This window comes from Convolutriloba macropyga, chromosome 1 (genome assembly GCF_964194025.1).
Source record: "Convolutriloba macropyga chromosome 1, txConMacr16.3, whole genome shotgun sequence".
NCBI classification, from domain to species: domain Eukaryota; kingdom Metazoa; phylum Xenacoelomorpha; order Acoela; family Convolutidae; genus Convolutriloba; species Convolutriloba macropyga.
Window position 1 is genome coordinate 64422373 of NC_134468.1, and position 23946 is coordinate 64446318.

The 23946-nt window shown below is 36.6% G+C and overlaps 1 protein-coding gene across 3 annotated transcripts; it reads right to left on the minus strand.

Moving 5' to 3' along the window:
• Nucleotides 1-211: 211 nt before the first annotated feature.
• LOC142341620 (endonuclease III-like protein 1) lies at nucleotides 212-22363 on the minus strand. Of its 3 annotated transcripts, none has more exons than XM_075392713.1 (3): nucleotides 22243-22363; nucleotides 21890-22104; nucleotides 212-883 (listed from the first exon to the last, which is right to left on the minus strand). In XM_075392713.1, the coding sequence occupies exons 1-3, from the start codon at nucleotides 22346-22348 to the stop codon at nucleotides 377-379; spliced, it is 828 nt and encodes a 275-aa protein (XP_075248828.1). In that variant the 5' UTR covers nucleotides 22349-22363; the 3' UTR covers nucleotides 212-376. The 3 variants fall into 3 exon arrangements, with proteins under 3 accessions (XP_075248828.1, XP_075248837.1, XP_075248846.1); XM_075392722.1 differs by having other exon boundaries at nucleotides 21890-22153; XM_075392731.1 differs by having other exon boundaries at nucleotides 21890-22167.
• Nucleotides 22364-23946: the final 1583 nt, after the last annotated feature.

The following is a 23946-nucleotide window of genomic DNA, read 5'->3' on the forward strand; positions in this document are numbered from 1 at the left end:
CATTGAGCTTAAAGATAACCGTGATTTTAATGCCATGCATAATTCAAGCTTTTGGTTCACTTTGATATCTCAAGTCAAACATCTTGAGAACTGCTGACATTTCGCTCAAATAACTGATCAAAGTTTGACCAGTGCAAGGTCACTTCTCTATGACACTGCTCCTTTATAAATTTCATTCATTACAATGGCCTCATTCGTCTTTTGAGTGATGAGGATTTACATACCTTTCTATTAGGCATTTAGGATTGCTAAAGACAAATCAATGAAATTTGGACATGCATCAGAAAAGGAAACATCTTAACGCAAAAAAAGCTATAAACAAATATCAGAAAAGAAATGTCATTGAGTTTAAGTCGCCATAATGCTTCGATAGTTTTCATTTAGTTTTGAAAGCAGAGGGACACAAATTGTTGATTGCACATTCACCGCATTTTGGTTTCAGAGGCAGACAAACAGTTTGTCCAAAACCCACCAGCATGTGATTAACATCCGACCAGTACTCTCTCGGCAACCAGCTTTCCAATTCCAATCGAGTTTGTTCAGGTGTCTTCGTCGGCTTCTTTACCCATTTCAATCTATTCGAGATTCTATGCACATGTACATCAACCCCAATTCCAACTACCTTCTTCCACGCACATGTCATAGCTAGATACGCCATTTTGGGACCTACTCCCGGTAGCTTCAGCAATCCCTCCAAGTCTGGTGGAATGTCTGAATTGTGCTCGTTCAGGCATATTTCACTAGCTTGTTTGATGTGCTTCGCCTTTGTACGCCAAAAGCCGACAGGAATGATCAATTTTCCCAGATCGGGCTCTGATATCTTGCAAATTTCTGTAGGAGTCAACCCATGATCAAGCAGTCTTTCCATAGCCGCATTGTTCACCTGCAAGAAAATAAGTAGTAACATGGTAGCGAAACTATTGAAAATTATAACAAAAAAGATGAACCCAAAATACAGTGCAATGCTTCTCATATGCCAAATCAGAAGTCAAAGAACAATGCTCCTATACCAGTAATTTCGCACAGATTAATCACTTAGTTATTGATAACGCTGTTGGAGAGAACAAAACTGTTTTAATCAAGAAAACTATAAAACATAAACCGACTAACGTAGGACAAATTCCTCCCGAACATCAGGCCGAGCATTTTAATTCAGGGGCTGTAGCCTAGATAAATTTTTCTTTTCGGCTATAGCACATTGTCATTTCCTATCTTACAAGTTCTTTTATTTCATCAACCAACTTTAATTTGGAGTGGGAGCAATTTATATCACTCAAAAAATGAAGAGAAGCTTGAAAAAGTCACTAGAGAAGTCACAAAATCTTCCAGAATAAACGCAAAAACGAAATGCTTTTACAGTGATTAGAATGAGTCCGTGAAAACAAGTTTTGAAAATTTCTCTAAAAAATGTCGAAGGATAAAAGGTGGACGAGGAAATGCGCGCGGGGGTCATTCAAGCCTCCCAAAACTGTCATTCAAACCCTGAACTTCTGCCTTCTCGGGCGTTCATTAGCAACATTGCAGAAGCATACGCATAGAGCTTAGTAGGGCTCTAAGAGTGCTTCTCAGACATAACGCCCTTGGGCAATTTAATCCGTTTTTCGACAAGAAATCAAAACATAAGTCAAATGGGTCAGACAAAAAATTATGTAAAATGGACCACATGACTATTACAATTGCTACAAACTTTGTTTCAGAGCATCAAAAAACTAACTATCCTTGCGACGTTTCCTTTTTTCAGCAGAATGGTCCCAATTCTTTTAACCTTTTCCATGCTGTTTCACTATAACTCGCCCGACAAAACAGATCAGCCAAAACTCACCTCGTTTCGTTAAAAAGCACGATGTGACCAATGATCATCATCACTTCGCAGCTATTGATTAATCATTTTGGTCCAACAATCTTGATAAAATTTAATTGCAAGCCAAACAAAAGTACTGCAGAACTATTGTGTCTAGACAGTCAAATGAAACACTGATTCGATTCATGAAAACATAACCAACTATTATCGGGCAAATTATTCCCAAATGGCCGGTGAGCGTTTGGACTCAGTAGCAGCCAGCTGAGGCCAGCAAAATACTGCAATTCCCTGGTAACCCTATAGCCGTAAACAAAAAAAGAGAAACATAAAAACTAACGTCGGTCGAATTGCTCTTAAACGACCGGCGAGCGGTTGGCTTCGTCAGTAGCTAGGCAGGGTTTAGTGAGGGTAGCTTTAGCTTAATTAAAGAGCGTAATTGAAGGAGCGCAGCGGGGGGTGCACCGGGGGGGCTGATGGGTTGGCGACAGTGGGAGGGGGGTAAATCGCTAAGAACCGCCCTTCACACCATAAGTAAAATTCTCCAAACAGTTTCTGTGAATCGCATACTTAGAGACTTGTGAGCTGAAAGGCTCTAAGTGAACTTAATACTTTCTGGGCGCTACCTGTTTATCCCCTTTTCGAGTACAAAAAGTCAGATGGGTCAGGCGGAAAATCGGTCAAGCAAAAAATCGCATTAAAAAAGACCAAAGGGCTAATATAATTAATAAACCTTGTTTGAGAGCAATTAACCACTCAAGGGAGCGAAAGAACAATCTATATAAAATCATTCAAGCAAAAGCTTTGCATTAAAGACACCCGAACGCCATAATTGCCACAAACTTGCCTCGAGCAATTAAAATCTACGTTTAAGAAAAACAACAAATTTTAATTTCCTTGTAGAGAAAAGTTTAGCATATGATATTCTAATCAAGAGAACTGACATCAAGAAGTACGCCTTTTGGAACAAGTAAATTCAGTATGTAATCAAAAATGTTCAACGTACTTTTAACAAAAACATAGCCGATAGATTGCCGGAAAACAGACGCGATAGACGCTTGTGGCCTTCCATGAATTGAAACAACTAAAGAAAACATTAACTAACTAATTGCAGAAGAATTGCACTTGAAAGACAGGTGGGTTGAGAAACCCCGACGGGGTTCGAACCACTGACCTGCCGATTCATAATCAGATCCTCTACCCACTCGGCTATCAGTTCCTACTTTTTGTTATGCTGCAACCGATTTTATATTAGCTTAGATTAGACAGAAATATATAACGTCGGGCGAATTGGTCTCAAACGACCGGCGAGCGGTTGGCTTCGTCAGTAGCTAGCCACGGGGGAGGGGTGTCTCAACCTCTAAGAACCGCCCTTCACACCATAAGTATGTCTCCAAAACAGATTCTGTGAATCGAGTACTTGAAGACTAGTGAGCTGAAAGTCTCTAAGAGCACTTAATGCCCGCTGGGCGCTACCTGTTTATCCCGTTTTTGAGGACGAAAAGTCAAAAGCGTCAGACGAAAAAACGGTGAAGCGAAAAATCAAATAAAAAAGACCGACAGGACTAATATAATTGCTAAAAACTTCGTTTGAGAGCAATTAATTACTCAAAAATGAAGAACGAAAGCGTGAAAACGTCAATTGAGAAGTCAAAGAATGTTCTAGAAGAAAAGTGCAAAAAGGTCAAGCAAAAGCTTTGCATTAAAAAACACTAACACGTTTACAATAATTGCTATGAATTTCGTTCAAGAGCAATTAATAAGATAGACCACCAGTCCTTTAATAGACCACTAAACTTTTTGGGTTAGATTCGGACTGTCAATTTTATCATACATACGGTCTATAAGGAAAAAGCCCTAAAAGAGCTTTTTCAAAATTGATACTTGAAATCAAATATCAAGACTAATACTCAAGATATAGGGCATATAAATTTGGAACTACTTAGATGCACACTATTGATCTATACACCTAAATGTTCATTATATTTAAGGTTCCATAATTGAGTTCAGAAGTCGTATTTTTGAGTGAGGTGAGTCACGCAATTGACCTAAAAGCAGAAATGACGTCACGCACACAAATTTTAACTGCAAAGCAGTAGAAGTCACTGAAGTCATTGAAAAAGTCAATTCCAAGAAGTCAGATCGTAAGAATCCTCAATGGAGACCACAAATTGAAAAAAAAATCACGATGTCGCCAATAATAGCCGCTATCGCTTTGCTGCTATTAATAAGAACACAATAACTTTTCGTGCGCCTTGCATAAAGCTTTACTTAGAGAACCAAGTTACTGCAGAAATACAAATGCAGTCTAACACTTCTAGGAAAAGATTTTCTGAATCCTTTCAATAAAGGATACGATGTTAACAAAAAATTAGAGAACAATTAAATAAATAGGTGCCGTCTCTATATTTTGAGCATACAAGCATTTATCAGCCTATAAGTTCATAAAATCGTTTAAAATCGTCTTTCTGAGAAATCCATAGGCCTCTTGAAATTCAGTTAAAATATGCGTTTCTTCAGTTCAGTATCAGAAATGCCAAGTTCTCTAGGCTCAACTAAAATGGTAATACGTTGGCCTAATCGGAAAATTATTGGCTTAAGCACAGTATACTATCTCAATAAAGCTTAAATCCTCAATAAAGACTTCTAGCGGCTTTCGGAAGGCCCAAGTGTTTGTTCAAGTGTAATTTTGTTCCGTACAGCGTCAAAGCAGAAAAAGGATTCACTGCCATAATTCTGATAGTTTGTCACAAACCGGTTGAAAAAGTGTTGCCGTATCATTAGCAAAGCATTTCTTTGACAAAATCCAAGAGACAAGCAGTAAGTCTGGTATTTTTAACAACCAGCAGTGATTATTCTATTTTGTTTTCAAGTTTGCGATAATGCACTAGCAATTAAAACCAAAAATTTATCATTCACAAAGGAATGATCATTCAAATTTGGTTCATACAAGTAACGGAAAAAAACTGTCATGACGGACCAGAGGAAACAATACTCAACGTATCTCTCTCCGAATCAGCAATCATCAAAAACACATTTGTGTAAATAGGTACAAGTAATTCTCACAAAACTAATTTCAACCGAATCATTTCAAAAGAACCTCATAAACCACAAAACCTTTTGAGCAAAGAATTCAGCATCGCCTGCTGCACGTATTCTGCTTGGAGAAAACAAACTCATCGATGTTCCATCTATTAAACACACCCAGCGGAAAATAGCCACCATTGATTACTATAATCCCAATAGAATTGAAAGAATAAAAAATTGAGTGCACAAGAATTTTTTTAATGCACGAGCTCTTTTCATTGATATCGTAGTAAAACGTAATCCTCCTTCTTAATTAGAGAACGCAAGGATTGTAACTCATACCAATTAACATAAAAGCTGGTGACGATAAGACTAAATGCACGAAAGAAAATAATCAGCTTGACATAAAGAGCCAAGCGAGGTAGGCCAAAGAACACATAAGAAAAGTATAGAAATTAGCAAACAGAAAATTCTAGATCTTCTTGATAAAAATATCTTCAAAACGAAATTTGTAATGACAAAATCTAGACATGAATACATCATCACCAAGCTCGAAGACACTTATTGACAGCAGAAAATGACAAAAAAAATCAGATAAATTAAAATTTAATAGAAATACTTCATAATTATGTCTTCTAAAGATATTCGTTTTTGACATATCTACAGAGCAATTAATTTCATTTATCTAATATTTAATTAATATTAAACTATTTAATTAATCTAAAGACCACCGGTAATCTGGACCACCTTCTGAATCAGATGACGGTTTTCATTGATCAGCATAAAATTATAAATAAAGAGCAATTTGGATTTCAGAAAAGTAAGCAACAGATGCAGTTTAAGAACTGGTTGAAACAATTTCGTCTAATTTAGATCAAAGCAAAGAAACAGTTGCTATTTTTCTAGTCCTTGCAAAAGCGTTTAATTCCATTTCGCACAACATTTTTCTTAAAAAAATTGAAACGTATGGTTTTTCCCAGGAAGCAAAAGAATTGCTGTTTTCCTTTCTTGCCAACCGCAGACAAAATGTAAAACTTAATGAGATGTTCTCTGATTGTGAAATTGTGAATCACGGTGTGGCACAGGGAACTGTTTTAGGACCACTCATTTTTTATTTGTGAACGATTTCTCATCTAATCTAGACACAACGGAAAAACTAATTCATTTAGCAGATGACAAGTATTGTCTGTAGTGAACAGGTAAGTAGCTTACATGGGAAAGTCAAGGAAATCTTACAAAAAACAGAAGAATATGAGGAGATGAACAAACTAACTTTGAATACAAACAAAACCGAATTAATCTTTTCCTAGCGCAATTCTGATTGCGGATCTATTAATTTTTACGAAAACGAAATTCTCTCAACACAAAAAAATTGCAGATATATTGGTATTCAAATTGACAGGAATCTTAATTGCGATGAGCAGCTGAATAAAACCTTAAAAAAGATGGCTCATGCTATAAGATCAATATAACTAATAAGACATCAAATTCCCCTGAACGCGCGCATTCTTCTAAAATCATTTGTGCTTTCACACTTGTCGTTTTCTTTCATCTTTTTTAAAGTGTATCTGCGAAAAACCTAAAACACCTTAACCGACATATTGACTGGGGTATAAAGGTGTGCTTTCTACGCAAAAAGTATGACAAAGCCAGAGATCTGCGAATCCAGACAAACACCCTACAAGCTGAGATAATAATAGCAAAAGTGTCGCTAATCAAGCTTCACTGTGATATAGCCAGGCCAGAAAATTCTGAAAATTTTCACGAGTATCTGAGTCTTTATCAAAATACTCGTACAAAACAATTCAAAATTAGACAGAATGTCAATACCAACTTTGGAATAAATTCGATTGTTCGTCAAAGCGTACAAAAATGGAATAAGTTACCACAGTGGCTTCGGCTGGCAAAAAATGAAGACGTTTTCAAGAAAACGTTGAATCATTTCTTGCTCTCATAAGATAAAAAATTCCTTTGAACAGTAACGTAGGAGCATTTAAAATTTATTTTTATTTTCAGGAAGAAAACAATCGGAAGAAAGTTTTATAATGTAATTCTTTAAGAAATTGATTGATGTTCATTATTTTGTTTATTTGAATGATTTGAATTATATTTTTGTTTCAAGTTTATTTAACCATATGGTTATAATTTTAATTTACTTGTTGCAAAAAAATGAAAAAAAAACAATAAAGAGAAACGCAAAGGCAAAAACAACGAAGAAAAAAATAGCCAAACTAGCTAAAAATTACTAAAAAGTTGCTGAAGTTCTTGAAGCTCGTGTCCTCTGTTCTACGTTGGTAAGCACATATGCGGTTCCAGATGAAATGTAATTTAACAAAAGATCGAGTACCAATTTGTATTCAAAACATTGATGGTGAACAGTAGTTAAATCACTGAACACAAAAATAGAGGAGCGAGCTCAAGTACCTGTCACTCTCTCAAATATTTTTTTAATTTTTACTATCTTAACAACAGGATCTGATATTCGGATATGGGAATATGGCATGGCTAATTATTAATTTACCGCATCATGTAAAGTACGTTGGTACCCTAGTACCATATATCCCCTCGCAGAAGCACGAAAGACACATTTAGACAGGGTTTAATTTTTGAAAGCATGGGATCAAGATCAAAATCGTCTTCGGGCTGCAGTTGTATTTCTTCCTCACTGTCCGTGTTTGGGGTTTCGCCCGGGGCATGTTGCTGGGCAGTTGGTGCTCATGCGTAAGCGGTGCTCGAGGGCATATGATGCTTTGGCGTAATGTTGGGCTTGCTGATGGCCATGTGATTGGACTGCGGTCGTGCCTGTGACATCTTTTGTGTGTTGGGTGTTCTCCGTCGGACAAAAACTCGGAAATGTTGAAGTCGCTGTTAGTTCCGAATGTGTCAGTTTTATTTCGAATCCAATTGCTTCTGCACATGGTTCAAAAAATTTACTCTATCGCAGAGTTTTCGGAACGATCCGAAGTGTTAAGGACTCCGTCTCATTATCTAGGGTTGTCGGCAGCCTGATCTGAGTCTTGCGATGTGCTTGGTGATGGTTGCATTTTCTTGATGGTAACGGTTTGTCCTTTCTGGCGAGGCTGCGTAGTTCATCATTACGGGTACGATGCAGCTAATTTATGCGAGGTTGGTCTGAAGGGTTGGGGTCTTGCGAATTGATCAGCGGAACTTTGCGTTGTTGAGATAATGCAAACTTTGCCATGCCAGATTTGTGCAATAATATATATCTCTTTGCCTCGGGAATTTCACTGTTGGTTGAATTGGTTGTCTTTTCTAGAGATGCTCATTTAACTGGCTCAAAGATGTCTCTACAGATGTTTGCTTCATGTGGTCGCTAATGCCTTCTTGCCATCTGTAGTTGAGCTTGATCATGGTAGGGGTAGTTCGACTGAGGTTGTCATCCTCGAAGTTTGAGGTGTCTAACCGGTGTCATTACGTACCTCGTTGATTTTGCTGTTTGGCCTAACTTCGGCGTCACAATCGAGGTCCTCTCTGCTCCAGTTGTTGTCGCCTATCAGGTTCTCGTCTCTGATGATGATATACTAAGAGTGGACGTTCTAATAAAAGAAGATCTTTTGAGCAAGTGAGGTTTTTGCTATTTCGTTTACTAGTTGCATTAGTAGTGGAAGTATTTGCCTTTCGTTCGTAGTGGGCCTAACTTTTTTTTCATGTGTAGTTTGTACTATAATTGAAATGTCGCGTTTTGTTTATAGCATTATTCTTGGGTAGAAACTAGTTTTATGCAACCTGTTTTAACTTATCCAACTTAGTTTTATTTTTGACCGTTTAAACGAGGCTTTCTACAAAGCTGATAGACTGTTGGTTCTTTTCCAGTTCGTATATGATATTTACGTTCTGGCGTTCGCATAATTGTTGGTCCTTGTTTTCTGATCAATTCTATAGTTTCGAGGTACGCCATGATAGACGATGCATTTGTTTCAAAACATTTCAATATTCGGACCGTTAGCGTTGTTGCCAAGTTTCAGGGTCAGGAATTGTGAGAAGCGGCCTTTATGTGCGAAAAAGTAGAACTGTCTTCCTCGTGCGTATATTAAGGGTCTACCACAATTTATTTGCACTTCTTTGTTTGATTTTACGCATGGTTGTAGAAGCAGACCATTTCTTTTTGGTTAAGGTACTTTTAGAGTTCTTACCAAAATCGGAGAAGGGGCTTCATGTGCCTGCTTTCTTGATAGGGTTGCTATTGACCAATGGCTGCCACAAACGTCCCAGTTCACTCATTCCACGTATCCGGGAAGAGTTGCGCAAAAGATGTTCATAACCTCTTCTGTCAAAGAGTAGTTGACTGTCAGTTTCATTTCGAATCGAATGCATCCGTGGTTGATGCCGCGGTTTCCCCCGCTTGTTCATTCGACGTCTAAGTTAATTGCATCTTTGTTCGTCACTTTTGAAGCTGCAGACCTGCACCTCCCGTTACACCCTATTTATCATCACAGCCACCATGTTGGCGTTAAAACTTGGAATATCAACCTGGTAAATTCGGGTACTGGGTTGGAGATTAATGACTCTGATGAGCTGTGTTGTTGCGGTGGTGAGGAAGCAGTTTGTTAGTCTATATTAAATGGCCACTGATAAGAGAACTTTTGAAGGCTTAGATATGTCCGTTTTTAAAGCTGGTTTGTATGAACTATAGTTTTGTTGTAGGTGTCGTGAGGTTAACGATCAAATTGTCAAATACGCTTTTACATTTGTGGTTTGTTTCACATTTTGCTTAAATTTTTTAGGTAGTCATATTCCGTCCCATTACTTTGTTTTGCAATGCATTTTTGGTTGCTGCGTAAGTTGTAATTCCTTTTAGCTGTGCTAATAGCGTATGCTGTGTATTATATTGTTGTCATTCGTTTTATTAGAGCAGTCCGGTGAGTGTGCGCAATTTTTCTTTGGTCAGCCTCTGCTACGCGTGTTGTTAGCAGCTTATTGCAATTGTGGAACAATTCCAATATAATTGTTGTTTTTGTGGAATCGTTACGCAATTCTAATGGATTTTTCGGTCTGCCTCTGTGGCGTAATTACTTCGCGCTTAGGCTTTTTTTTAGCTCTGCCTCGACTATTGATAATGTTTAGAGTTTCCTTAATGAGGTTTAATTTGGTGGTAATGGTGACTTTATTGTATTCGTTAACTGGTCTCGGTTTCTTGTCGGGGTGTCGCAATGTAATCGGCTAAATCCAATTATTGAGATGGCGGTGATTTTGATTTTGACATAGGATGGCATTAAGCTGTCGCCCCATCGGTTAAGGCAGCTTTGGTAGCGCTTTAGTTGATCGATCTTTAATTATTGAAAGGGCTCTGCAATTGGTGTACTGTGCAATGATGGCCGTAACAATTTTCAAGTGCCCAAACCACGGCCAAAAGTTCTAGCTCTTGCCGTATCTTTCCTATCCCAGCTTCATTTTGTAAACGTGAAGCATATACGACTGTGACCTGTCTTGTTCTAAGACCGCACAAAGGGCTCTGATGATGCATTAATTTTTCGAGATTTCCACCTTGTGCCGAATCAAACGTTTCTATCAGGTTTCTTATTATCTCTTTGATTGCTCCGAACGCATTTTGGAGTACTAATTAGCAGAAAATAGCTCTTACACGTATGATTTATCAAGCGGATAATATAACCCCATGCTCGGTTGTGATAGTTTCATATCAAGTCCCACAGGCCGCTGAGGCATGGCCATGGCCATTAAGTATGTTAAAACATACGGGTAATAGCGACTGCTAATTTGTTGTCGGATTATTGATCAAATATCAAAATATCAAAGTACATTGGGTATAATGGCATTAGGTATATTGGCATTGGGTATAATGGCATTGGGTAAATTGTCCTGACACCGATTAGGAGTACTTTTATTTTACAGGCGTGCGAAGTCTCGGCATGCGGTGCTAAGATAGTGTATGAACATAGTCAGGTAATATTTCCTAGGAATGACTTGAGTCGCTAGTTTAAAGTTGTTGGCCTGAATTTTTTTAAATTAACTGTTGTTTTTATGCTTCTTTGGTTGATTTCGTGTCATGCCATGTGATGTTCATTTTGCAAAATGTATTATATTTTCGATACGCAGCAGACATGTCGGTGAGACAGTAATAACCTAGATGAATCGGTATGTTCATATGTGGCTTTTCCTCCCATTATGTTAAATTTAAGTGCTTAGCTGTCTCGATTTTGAGGGGTAATGGACTGTATGCTTAGCGTAGGTCGATCGGGACCTCCTCAATGTGACGCTTCCGTGATTTTTTGAGCTATTTTGTCACTCAAACAATCGATGGTACGCATTTGTTGTTGTGAATTGATCTGTTTCTCGTTTTAGAGTCCGTGGCAGGTTTGATTGTCTTCTCTCGTTTGACCGTTATTACAATTCGAGATAAAAATTTTTCACAGAATGTTTCTAGTTTTCCTATATTTCCATTTGCTTGCAGTTTCATGAGTTCCTCCTCCTCGTTTTTTGTAAATGTAGAGGGATTCGTCTACATTTTTGTGGATGGCGTACGGCTTTTCTCAGAGTTAGATTTCACTGCTTTTTCGAGCGGCCCTTTATTGTTGCGAGGTTTCCATGTCCAATTTCAGAGAGCAATTCTATTTAATATTTCTACCTCTTGACTAGTCTATTGTACTTAGCAAGTTTAGCGTTAATCATACTCGGAGTCCTCGCAGGGCAAACGAATGTCCGTGTTTATTGTTATTCAGATTCAGATCTTTATCCGTTGTTTTGGCTGCTAGCTGTATTCTAGTTGTCCTTCGTTGCGTCTGTTCAATTCCGATGTTTGATTGGCACACCTTTGCGACCTGATTTTCCTTGTTGAATCGGCAATTTGTCCGTCCGATTGCTTGCCTTTTTGCCCAGTGATCACGGTTCAAGTTTTCCCGCTTTTCCTATAATTGTGATTGGTTGTTCGACGTATTTGGTGCCTTATTGAGGGTGAACGGCTTCTTCGGCCATATCTGGAGATTGATATGGCCGTGATCGGATCCGATCGTCCCATAATTTAAGCCATAGATGGATTTGTGATGCGTATTGCATGTATTGCTGGTTGGCTTCGTATGCTTAGTCCAATGCTTATGTCCAACCTTTTCTGGGTTCATCTTAACGTTTGAGTAGCTGCTTTTGGATTTGATAACCCGTCATGTTTGCTTTCAATACATCTTGGAGTAGTTCATCTGCAGGGTTCACTAGTTTACAGTGTTCTGCTAAAGCACGAAAGGCAAAAATAAACTGTTCCTTAGTTTCACCTGGTTCTGTTTTCTTATGAGAAAGAGGCATCTATCAAACGTAACGCTACGTGGCCTAATAATGTTACCTCCAGTTCCTCCAAGATTTACAGTAGTTTTCTCTGCTACGTTGATGAGAGAGTTTCTTCGTGCACATTTTCTATCATATTCGGAGGCTGAGGTTAATTGGTGACTTTGCCTCCTTGTCGGCTTAGTGCAATGGCTTGTCTCCGCAGCGTACGCAGATTACAATAATGTATTCGTTTATCCACTTGACTATTGCTTGGTAGTCTTGCTCGTTCCATTGTGTGTTGGGTTTTCGACCGCTTCTTTGGCGACTGGTGCGGTGAGCGAATTTTAGGTGACAACTATCGGTTTCTCTTTGAAAAGAGTTGCGAGTTCAGTAATTGTCTTTGCGACTACTGTTATTTTGATTAGACATCTCCATTTCTTCAATGGGAATGTGGGTTACTCCTGGGTTTATCCAAAGTGATTCTAGTTCAAGAAATGTCTTTTCTTTAGAATCCGACTGCGGCATGTTGTACGTTGGTAAGCATTTATCCGGTTAAAGAAGAAATGTAATTGAACAAGAGATCAATTAAAAAATTGAATTTAAAACATTATGGCTTAACTGCAGTCAGTTGTTCAACTGAAAGAGAAGAGCGAGGTCAAGTACCTGTCACAATAATAATCAACCGCTGGACGATTGATTCACATAACTATCTATCTTAAAAACAGGCTCTAATGTTAAGGCATTGTTAAGCATTAATTTACTGCATCGTGTTGGTACACTGGTACAACCTGAAAAAAATATGTGCTGCAAAAAATGACCCATAACACAAGCGCAAGGTAGAAAAATTTTACAAAAAATATAACATAGCTGGCAGATTGCCAGAAAATAGCCGCAATTGCTTCGTAGATCTGCAGTCCCAACAAAAACAGTAAAAAAGACAGACCAAAAAATAACCTTCATTTAGAGTGACACACACCCATTTGACCTTATCTCTTTGAATTAAAGTAAATAAAAGTCAATTTCAAAGTGAGGAAGTCATTTTTGAGAGTGAGGTAAGTCAAGTGTGACCGAAAATTTAATCACGCGAATGAACAAAAACACTCGCTCCATTAAGAGCAAAAAGTGACGTCACACACGCACTTCAGTTGAAATTGCATGAACGAATGAACAAAAAGCAGACTTGAAGTGGTTGTGACGTCATATAGTCGTAACAAAAATCGCGACGACGAAAAAAACAAAGCAGGACAAGTCCTGAAATACAACTCAAAGAATTGAATGAAAAACTCAGACGTACTCTAATTGACCAGCAGATCAATTGAACAATGCCAGCCAGAACACAAACAAAATCATTTCAAAAAATTGAGAAACTAAACGAATCAAAACTAAACAAAAATATATTCTTTGATAAAACTCTTGAAACTTTTAAACCTAAGGCAAACTTTTTTCCCTTTAAAAATACCTATTTCAAAAAAATGTTCACATTCAATTTCTGTTTCTGAAATCGGTCCAATATTATATCCGCAAGACCTGAAAAATATTCATTGGCCCTTGAAGATCGACTAACTCGAAAATGAACAAAAAATTTCAAAAAAAGAAATCAATTGCAAATTATAGGGAAATATTGCTGAAAATCGTGATATAAATATCTTCCGAATCATCTCTGTGTCTCTAGATGCTATCCAGTAACACAATTCCAAGCTTTAAAAAAACTCGTTGGCTCATAGATCGATAATTTTTAGAAAAAATTTCAAACTTCAAAAAATAAAATTCGTTCTATTAAAATGTTGAAAGCCATTCAATTGCCCCCTAGCAATTAATTATTAACATACTATCAAACCCTGGATGAGGTTACCTGGCCAATGAGGCAAGAAAAAAAATAAAATACAAATGTTTTGAAAAACTTGAAAAAAATTGCAAATTTTATCAAAAAACTTCTAAAATTCGAATGGTAAAATTGTTGAAAACAAATGCATTGCAAATAAAAACCATGCGGTAATTTTTTTATCAGAACGTGGAATACGTTTTCTCCCATTTGAGAATGGACGAATATCAAAAACTGACAAAAACTTTAGGAAGCCTTAAAAAAAACTGCAGATTTTATCCAAAAAGTGCTAAAAATCGAGACATTTAAATGTTTAAAACCATTCCATTGTTACTAGAAGTTATGCCGTGCCCTATTAACAAACCTCAAAGGAGCTTGCCTGGTCCCTGAAGCTGGAAAAACTTTAAAAAATGATGTGACAATTTTCAAAAACCTGAAAAAAACGCAAACTTTGTCAAAAAAACTGATAAAATTTGTGATATTCACAAGGTGAAACCTATTCCATGGCAACTTAAAACTTTCCAATAACTTATTATCCGACTATAATGAGGTTTTCTGGCCCCAAAAAACATGAAAAAAATTGCAAGTTTTGTCAAAAAATGCTAAAATTCATGATGGCAAAAAGTTGAAAACCATTATTACCTCTAGAAACTATGCAGTATTCTATCATCAAAACCTTTATCAAGCCCTAGAGGAGGTTTCTTGACACCTAGGGCTGAAAAAACTCAAAAAATGACCAAAATTTTCAAAAAAAAACCTGAAAAAAATGGCAAAAATTAGTATCACTTCGCGTGTTTGTGTTTGTAGTACGAAAACATACAGCCCATAAAATGCTCATAAGAAGCAATTTTGTCTCGCAAAAGGCCTTCAACTATTTTTAAAATAGTTCAACCTAAAACTAATCAAAACAAAAAATCACAAAAAACATGAAAAATTGCAACAATTTTTAGTCCAAAAACTCCTAAAAAAGACTTTCTAACCTTAAATTAAGGCCATCCCAGCAGCTGCACCACTATAAGCACTTAAAGGGCTACTAAAGCCCACTTTGGGCCTCCAATGAAACTTAATGCCAGCTGGGCTTTACCTGTTTATCCCGTTTTGAAAGATCAAAGCCATTGAAAAATGTGTGAACACATCTTAAAAAAAACAGCGCACCAATACAATTCAAATTCTTTGAATTGCAAAAAACCAAGAGAAGGCCAATAATAGCCCCAGCTATAGCTGTGCGGCTATTAAAGAAAAACTACAGAATTCATCAAAGTGTGACGCACTGAACAGAAAAATTAAAACGAAGATGAGCACAATTTGGAGCAAGATGTTGCCGAAAAAAAAGAACAAAAAAACACAACAGGACAAGTCCTGAATTAATATCCAGAGAATTTAACAACGTACGAATTTGACCGTCAGCCTCTTCATGAGAAGAACTTGTAGTACTCGAGATAGCGTCCACATAAACAGACGATAAATTGTAAAAAGTCGGAAGTCAGATTTTAAAATCAGAACACAATCCAACACAAGTTCCATTTGGTCACAGAAGAATTATGGTCTTGAAGAAACAATTAGACCTGTCAATAGACAAAGAGACCAGACGCCAATTAGACTGCAGAGAAAGGTCAACACACAAAAAATTCTGCTAAGTTTCGAAAAAAAACTTTCTGAGGAATAGTATAAATATTAGCTACTATCCTAAACCATCAACTGTTGGGTATTTTCTTTTTCTTGTTAAGAAAGTCCATCACACCTGTAATTTATGCGAATACATATGAAGTTACGAATGCGACTGCGAAATCCAATATTTCTTCCAGAAACAAATGATTTTAAAGTCAGAACACGAGCCAACACAATTTCAACCTGCTCACGGAAGAGTTCTTGTCTTGCGGGAGAAATAATGAGACCTGTCGACTAAAAGACCAGAAGCCAATTAGATTGCTTGGAAAGGTCAAAACAAAAATGCTAAGTTTTGAAAAAAATCAAGAATGGTATAAATATTGGCTACTATCCCAAACTATCAACTGGTGTGTTCTTTTACAAAGAAAGTATGACATCTGTCATTAAAGCGGCTACGTATAAAGACAACAACAAAAAAGAATGTACAAATAAGAATGACATCTCGGTAAGAATAACAATTTGATACGAATACCAAACTTTGACTAGAATAAACTGTGCCTCAACAGAGAACCAAGGAGGCTTTTGACTAATGAAACTAAATCAGCGGACAGCAAAAAATCAAATGCTGGCAAACCTTTGAAAAAACACCGGTATGTTTTCTAAAAAAAATAATGACAGAAGTCGCTATTTATGTAAAAATATTCACTAAAACCTATGCCTGGCTAGAAAGTCAAGAGAAACATGGTTACAAAAACAATCAACTTCATACATGGGCAAAGTTCAAAAGATATTTGTCGAAATAGTGCACAAAAAACACTCTCAAAAGTCATAAATCAACTATTAGCAGAACCGGAACATGAAAAAACAAAGAACGCTAAATTAGGGCAACATTAACAAATTAAACCAAAATACCTCAAAAAACAAGTCGTACCGAAGTTAAAAAGAGCTTTCGCTAAAAGTTTAAGCGGCTAAATTGATCACAGTTATGTCGCACAAGCATCTCAATGAGAACAGTTCATTCTGACACTAAGCGACAAGACCTCCAAAAAAGGAACAAACGGGCAGGACTCTGAAGTGCACTAACATTTTATTTTAATAAAATAGTTCCAATTAACAAAAACCGCTGGTTTGAACTGAATTTACTAATCAGATTATTTCATGCCATTAAAAAAACAAACAACAAAAGTAGGCAGTAACTCAAAAATCTAGTAATTTTCGGAAAAAAAATAGAGGAAAAAGTCAGGTAACAAATTTTGAAGTGCAACTTAATCGTTGCCTCATTATCGAACGATGAAAACTTTCATTGATGAGACTTGGTGACAAGACAACAAACAGAACTTTAAAACAGGGCAAGACAAAACCACTGACAACTTTTCAAAGCAAGTTGTGGAAAAGTTAATACAACCTTTAGCATCAAATAGCTTCTATTACGCCTCATTAGAGAGCTAATGAGACTGCTCATTGGTTACACTTCAAACGTTAGACGAGCTACAAAAACGTAAAACAAAAACCCCTGAGATTTTATTCAGAGGAACAGTTATTCACATAAACCATTTACTGTCCTTTGAAAAATTGAAAAAATAACTATGCATTATTAGAAAACAAGTATGAACTTTCAAAACGGTTAGTTCAAAAAATCAGGAGAGGATTATCAAAGTAGAAGTCAAAATGCGTCACTAAAAAAATTGACTTCAAAAACCGAAAATTTGATCGCTTTTTCGCTCCTTTACTACTCCAGCGTGAACAAGATCACCACTCTAATCTGACTTCCCTTTGACGAAGTCGAAAAAGTGTGGCGCCTATGCGGGCGGCTATAAACAAAAAAAACCAAACGCATTTTTGGAGCATTGTCGTTGAGCCTGCAAACTATTCGGTGAGGTACAATTACATATTTGAGTGAAGACGCTGAATACACCGCTCACAAAAACTTATTCACAAATTTCTAGACATTTGTAACAAAAAGCTAATCAGGTGTAAGAACATTTTAATTTTCTGAAAAAAACTTGAAATTCCTCCACAAAACCAACGTACGATTTCCTGATTAGTTTTGACAATAGTTTTTGCCTATCTCATTTTTCATTTCCACACAGATGTAAATGTTATATAAGTGAAAACATTAAAATATTTAAAAACTTGTTGGTATGAGCATAATACAATAACAATGACAAAAAAGCAAATCACAAATTCAAAACACGAACACAGATTCAAAGCAACGAACTTGACAATTGACATTACCCAGACGCTGTTATACTAATCTGGTTCGTTCCCAAGCACCTAATAGACGTTTTCAGCTCAGGCAAAGTGAGCTGAGGCGAAAGTTCTTGTTCAATTTGCCCAGAATCTATAGAATAATGATAAAAAACAGCTTAATTCTCTAAATTTCATGCATTGAGCTGTCTGGAATAAAATCTATAGATAACTTGTAAAATATATATATTTTTTGATTTTCAATGAAAGCCATTATTTTCATTTATTTTTGGATAACAGAAACAATACAATAATTTTGCACGATCTTAGAAATTCTAACCACTGCAAACCGAGAACTCAATTTTTATTTTTTCAAAGTGATCGAAAAATCATTTCCAAAAACGCTTTCACATATGCACGTTGAGTGCATATGTGAAAGCCTCGAAAATTTAGGTTATAGCGGCTCTCCCTATACCAAAAGTATACAGTATTGAACTGTTTAGATTGATTATTAGTTTCAGATACTGGTTTACGTGTATCATCAATATTAAATAAGCAAAGAATAAGCAAAAACTTACAGTATATACAACTTAACTTTACTGTGTCAATGCAGGTTTGCAAATATTTTAACGCAAACGTTTGTTAAATTGATTTTAAAAAATATTTTTTTTCTAATATTTTATGCAGGACATAAGTTTAGTTTTGGGTGCGCTAAGGGTCAATTTCTTCTAACGAAGCATTACCACCTAGCTCACAATTGTACAGTATTCCAACACTATCTGTAGTATTGCCATCTGCATAAATTATTCAGTTGCGTATGTAATCAGGTGTCATTGATTTGAAATTTACAACTATTTTCCCAAATGATAAAGAGACCGGATAAAATTCCTTCAAAGTCATAATGTTGACACTAAGTAACACGGTCCGGAGCATCAAAAGCCATCTACGAACCTTTTAAAGATTTAGTCGACTTTTCGCATTAGACCATTCCCACCCCCCCCCCCCCCCGACTTTCCTCAGACGACGTTGTTAGTGCATTCAAAGTTAGAAAACCAATTGGCTACTTAAAAAAACACTTAAAACCCTATCGCAGAGCAACCTATCGCAAACTTTGTCGGAACATGGCAAATAAGATTGAGCTAATTTAAGGACAACATTTTGGCTACTCAGAATCAGATCAAATATCTTAAGTAATCAGATCAAATATCTCACGCCACGCGTTCTTGAAAAACATTTAAGGTAAAGGAGTCGCAGTATCTATCTCGATTAATTCGTTTGTTAACACAATTTTAACACGCTAGTTTGATAGGACGGTAGATTTTGCCTATTAGTTCGACAAACGAAAAATACTCTTGCCCTTTTTAAATTTTGGAGGTATTTTGGGGTATAGAATTTAAAAATTGGCTGGCCCGAGGTCCTCCCAGCTCTGTGGCGTCTACAACAAGCACTAATGAAGGACATTAAAAGGCAAAGGATGGACAGCAAAATGAGAATATTAAACATTATAGAATATTAAACATTATAGAATATTTAGAATATTAAACCGACTAAACGTCGGAAGAATTGCTCTCGAACGAATAGTGGGAGCTCTAATCAATTGCAGCCTGCTTCAGTCAGGGGGTGGGGAGAGAGAGAGGTAGGGGGAGCCTAAATGGGACCAAGAAAATCAACAGTGGGCTTCAAATAACCACATTAGAGGTTAACATATACCATTATAAAGTAAAAAATGGCACCAGTTTCGGCGCACTTTTCATTTGACTTTTAGTATTAAATTGCCGCCAATTGAATTCAGCTGCATGAAACTGTGATTGAGAGAGAATTTTAGATCACGCGAAACGCAAAAAGTCGTAAAAGTCACTCAATTGTCAAGCGAAAATTTTGCATAAAAAAAGACACATACGTTTACAATAATTGCTATGAACTCCGTTCAAGAGCGATTAAAAATGCACGCGTTTCTGAGCTAAATAAAAACCTCCCTTCTTCGGCAACTACTCCTATTGAAACGTCAACAAATCGAGCACCCTAAGATCCAGAAGCAACAGTGCATGCAAAAATAAGTGGACAAAAAATGGCTTTCTTGTGTTCTGTTATTCTTTGCTCAAATTTATTTTTCCATCGATCGCTTCATGAGAATTTGGTCTTGACTACTACTTTCTCGACAGCTATTTACCAGTGGGTGGAATATGTCCAAATAGGTCTTCCTACAGAATCTTACTCTTACTCGTCAATAATTTAAGAGCAGATTTCTACTTGCACTTTCTACTTGCACTGGCTGGACACAAGGCTCAAACTCATCATGAAACATAACCGATTAACGTCGAAAGAATTGCTTTCGAATGACTAGTGGGAGCTCAAATCTGTTACAACCTGCTTCAGTCAGGGCGGTTGGGTACCTAAATTCACTAATGTGCGCTTCAAATGACGCTATTAGAGGTTATGATATACAACTATAACCCCAATAAAAAATTACTCCAATTTTGGCGCATTTTTCATTTAACTTTTAGTAGTGAATTGCCGCCACTTGTGAAAGAGAAGGAAAATAATTGCTTCAAACTTTGATCGAGAGCAATTAAACACATCGCTAGAAATTTTGCAAAGCAATCTCACAGTTCGTTATCTTAAATGTGAATATCCTCGCTTTGGACAATGGAGAGCATGTGCGACCATATAAATTTCAGTGCAGGCTTACAAGATTCCAGCCATAGCGCAGGGCAACACCATCACGAAAATAGCTTTTTGAGTCAAACTGATATCGCTTCAATGGTACAGCGTTGAATTCAATTTGGCCCTAATATTTGTCCTCTTTAATTTGAAAACAGTTTAATAATAATCTGTTGCTTTATCTCAGCTTCTGGTGGAAAGTGATAAGGGAATTCAATGCACAATAGATCTTTTTTATTCATGAAAAAATATATATGGAAAGGATCCTTCAAGTGATTTGAAAACAAAAAACGTTAGATTGATGACTGTCACAGGTTTCTGACTCCTGCCAAATTGATTCTCTGCATACGTCACTCTCTCCAAAGCGTTTGCCTCCATATCTGATGACATTCTAATGGATAAACTAAAAATAATTGGCTTGGATAGCGATGCACAAACCTAGTTTTCTGAATTCAACGTTTAAAATTAAATTCAAATTACTCAAATCGGCTAAACGTTGTCAGAATTGAGCCCCATGGAACCGTATTGTGACCAGTCTTGACCACTTTATATGTAAACGATCATTGTACAGCTATTAGTGATGTAACGCTATTAAAATATGCTGATGATTGCCTAGTCTTTGCTTCTAGTAGAGATGAAAAGATAGCAGAGAAATCTCTTGAATCAAACATACATAAGTAAGCCAAATACTTTGGAAAAATTCAATTTAATTTGAATTTGTCAAAGTCACTTCGTTTGTTTCAGCAAACTAAAGATCAAAAACAAATCCAATGACACACTATTAGTAGACAAAAAAAATCAAAAAGTCTGATGTGAATACTTGGGACTAACAATTGATAGCAGACTCAGTTTTAGAGTCATATAGTTCAGAGTTTTCAGATAGAGTCACGCTAAACATACCTTATAACAGGCACATAAGATAAATACTATAGACTCAATTGAAACGAAACTCTGCAGGAAAAAAATTATTCTGCTCAAAACGCAAATCTTCGCAGAAATTAACATTAAAAAACAAGCGATTGAACAGAAAATTTACCAATTATCAATTTTGTACTTCAGAGAATATATCCGGCGAGAAAGAAATGCATTCACCAAATGCATTTTACCAAATGCATTTTACCAAAGGCAAAATTTTGGATCAACAAACGTACTCAACAAATAATTTTCCATGACCACAGGTCAACTTCCTTTCTAGACAACTCTATTTTCCATGTCACATGAAAAATGGAATTCACTGCCAAATCAATTCAAAGATTTCAAAGTTAGCCAGACGGTGCTCAAAAAATGTTAAAGCACTATAAAGATCAAATTCTGGATAGTATGAAAATTTCTGTGTTTTTCGTGGCGTGACTTTCGACTGGTTTAATCATTATAAAACCAACTGTGGAATTTGGAACATCTTTGTACGATAATATTGTTTTGATTCACAAATTTTTATTGATGTTTCTCTTGTACACTTTAGCTTATGTTTTTCACGCTTAGTTTTGTTAAATTAAAATGTCTTCTACCTCCATGGACTACAGAGTCCCAAATAGTTAATGAATTCAAATTACCTCATCTTTGGTCTGACTTGAAAGCATCAACGACACTAAAATGTGAAACCTCTTCGTCTTTTCATCGAAGCTCCGCCCCCGATCAATGTCACATCCCATTGTATCGACCGGCGCAGCCGGTAATGCATCTCTCATCTTCTTTATAGACGCGTACAACACGTTCCAATTAGCAGGTTTCCAGGTCATTGCAGAGTCAGTGTTGTCATCAATTGGTCCTCAAATATTTCAGATGGAACCATAACTCGCTGCTTAATGTGACCCTACCTGGAAATGAGTAACTTAACTTCGAGGGGAAAGAAAGGCGTTTCACGATAAGTCATCTTACATAGCATCTTACATATAAAGAAACATACCTAAATGAGTGTCTACTTGAACTTTGACATGTTTCCCTTGCGCTGCTTTACTTGCTGTACAGTTACTTCCACTGCAAACTCGCTTCATTACATGTCTAAAAAGCATTCTGTCTTGAAATATATGAAAATAGGCGGGTAGAAGGCCGGATAAATGCCATGAGTAGGACGGTGACAAGATAAAACAGACCCAAAACCAACAATTGCAAGAAAAAAGCCTTTAGTAGTAGTAGTAACGGATTTAGGGTTGACCCATGGGTTTTGGAAACCTCGGTTCAGTTTATAAGTATCAGTTTCAAGCCGTTAGAATAAATAATTTTTCAAGTTCATTACAGTTTTACATGTGCATATTATTTGCCATGTGCAGGTTTTGTGTATACTATAGTGTTCAACAAACAGTTTCCAGTATATATCGCTCAAACTCTTTTTACAGTCGTGGTTCTACATTTAGAACTTTCTTGAAGATGTTTGCCAGGCGTTTCGCTCTTGCGTAGAAGTTACTGTAGTAGTATTAGTCGTCTTGTCAGTCTATTGTAGTCTTGTTTTCGGCACAATAAATTCTCCTCGTCTTCCTTGTCGCGTAGTGTTTTCGTTCAAGTAGGAAAGTTATCCGCGTTAGCATCATATTTTTTGCAGCACATTCATTTTTAGCAGCACATTCATTGAGCAACGAAACTGATTCAAACTTATCTTTTCGCTTTAATAAATGGGATCTTTACCGTTTGTGCCCCCCCCCCCTCCCAGCTCAGTGCTCGTATATTATTTTCACACCACCGATAAACGTGCCATATTTTTACAATGATGGAACAACGTGCTCTATAACTGTGGGGAGCGAAACGTACAAGGTGGAGATCCACTTTATCTAAAAGATCCACTTTATCTAAAGATCCATTTTATCTAAGCTGCAGAAAAAGATCCACTTTATATTCTTGTAAAGTTTAATACATTGATATCAATTGTTAGAAATGCACCCGAAACTCACGCTCCAATTGTAAAATTTTTTCGAAATTGCAAACGCAAGAACATGCTGAAAACTGAATGGTTTGACGAGGAAGGTAAAACAGAATTACGAAAAGAAAATGCGCTTAAGACAAACCAGAAAAACAAAACGTTTACCAATTAGGAATTTTAACAAAAAGCGACAACCTCTAGCAAACCTAATAAATGTGATAATGACAGAACATTCAAGGCATTGTTTCGAATCTCTGGACACTGAAAAAAACCACTGGAATTTCATTAATTCAATTAGAGGGAAAATAATTTAACTACTATAACTGTACTGCAAATCTCGCATAAAGACTTACTAACGAATTTGAAATAGCGGAGTTTCTTAATTATATTTTTTCAAACCTTGATAACTTTTTTAGGGACAAGAAGTTAAAACGATACACCCTTGAAAATAACCAAAAAGACAAAGAGAGACAGAGAAGAAAGACAAAAAAAGAAAAAGAACAAACAAACAAGAAAATTCGAAGAATGTAGAGAGATACCAAAACAGAGAAAGAACAAGCGAAAACAAGAGCAATGATGAAATCGAGAACAGAACAAGACAAGAAAGCTCGAAAAGAGAAAGCAGGAAAGTAAAGAAGATAAAAAGAGACAGAAAAGAGAAAAAATAAGAGAAAAAAGAGAGAAGAAAAAGGGAAAGAAAAAGCAAAAAGGCAGAAAGAATGAGAGTAAACCGCAGAGGAAGAGAAAAGAGAACAG

Coding starts and splice junctions, on each gene's coding strand:
- LOC142341620 (XM_075392713.1), bottom strand. CDS start 22,348: ATGCTTTTTAGACATGTAATGAAGCGAGTTTGCAGTGGAAGTAACTGT. Junction 22,105..22,242: donor TCAAGTAGACACTCATTTAG/GTATGTTTCTTT, acceptor GAAATATTTGAG/GACCAATTGATGACAACACT. Junction 884..21,889: donor CAAGTCAGACCAAAGATGAG/GTAATTTGAATT, acceptor ATTTTCTTGCAG/GTGAACAATGCGGCTATGGA.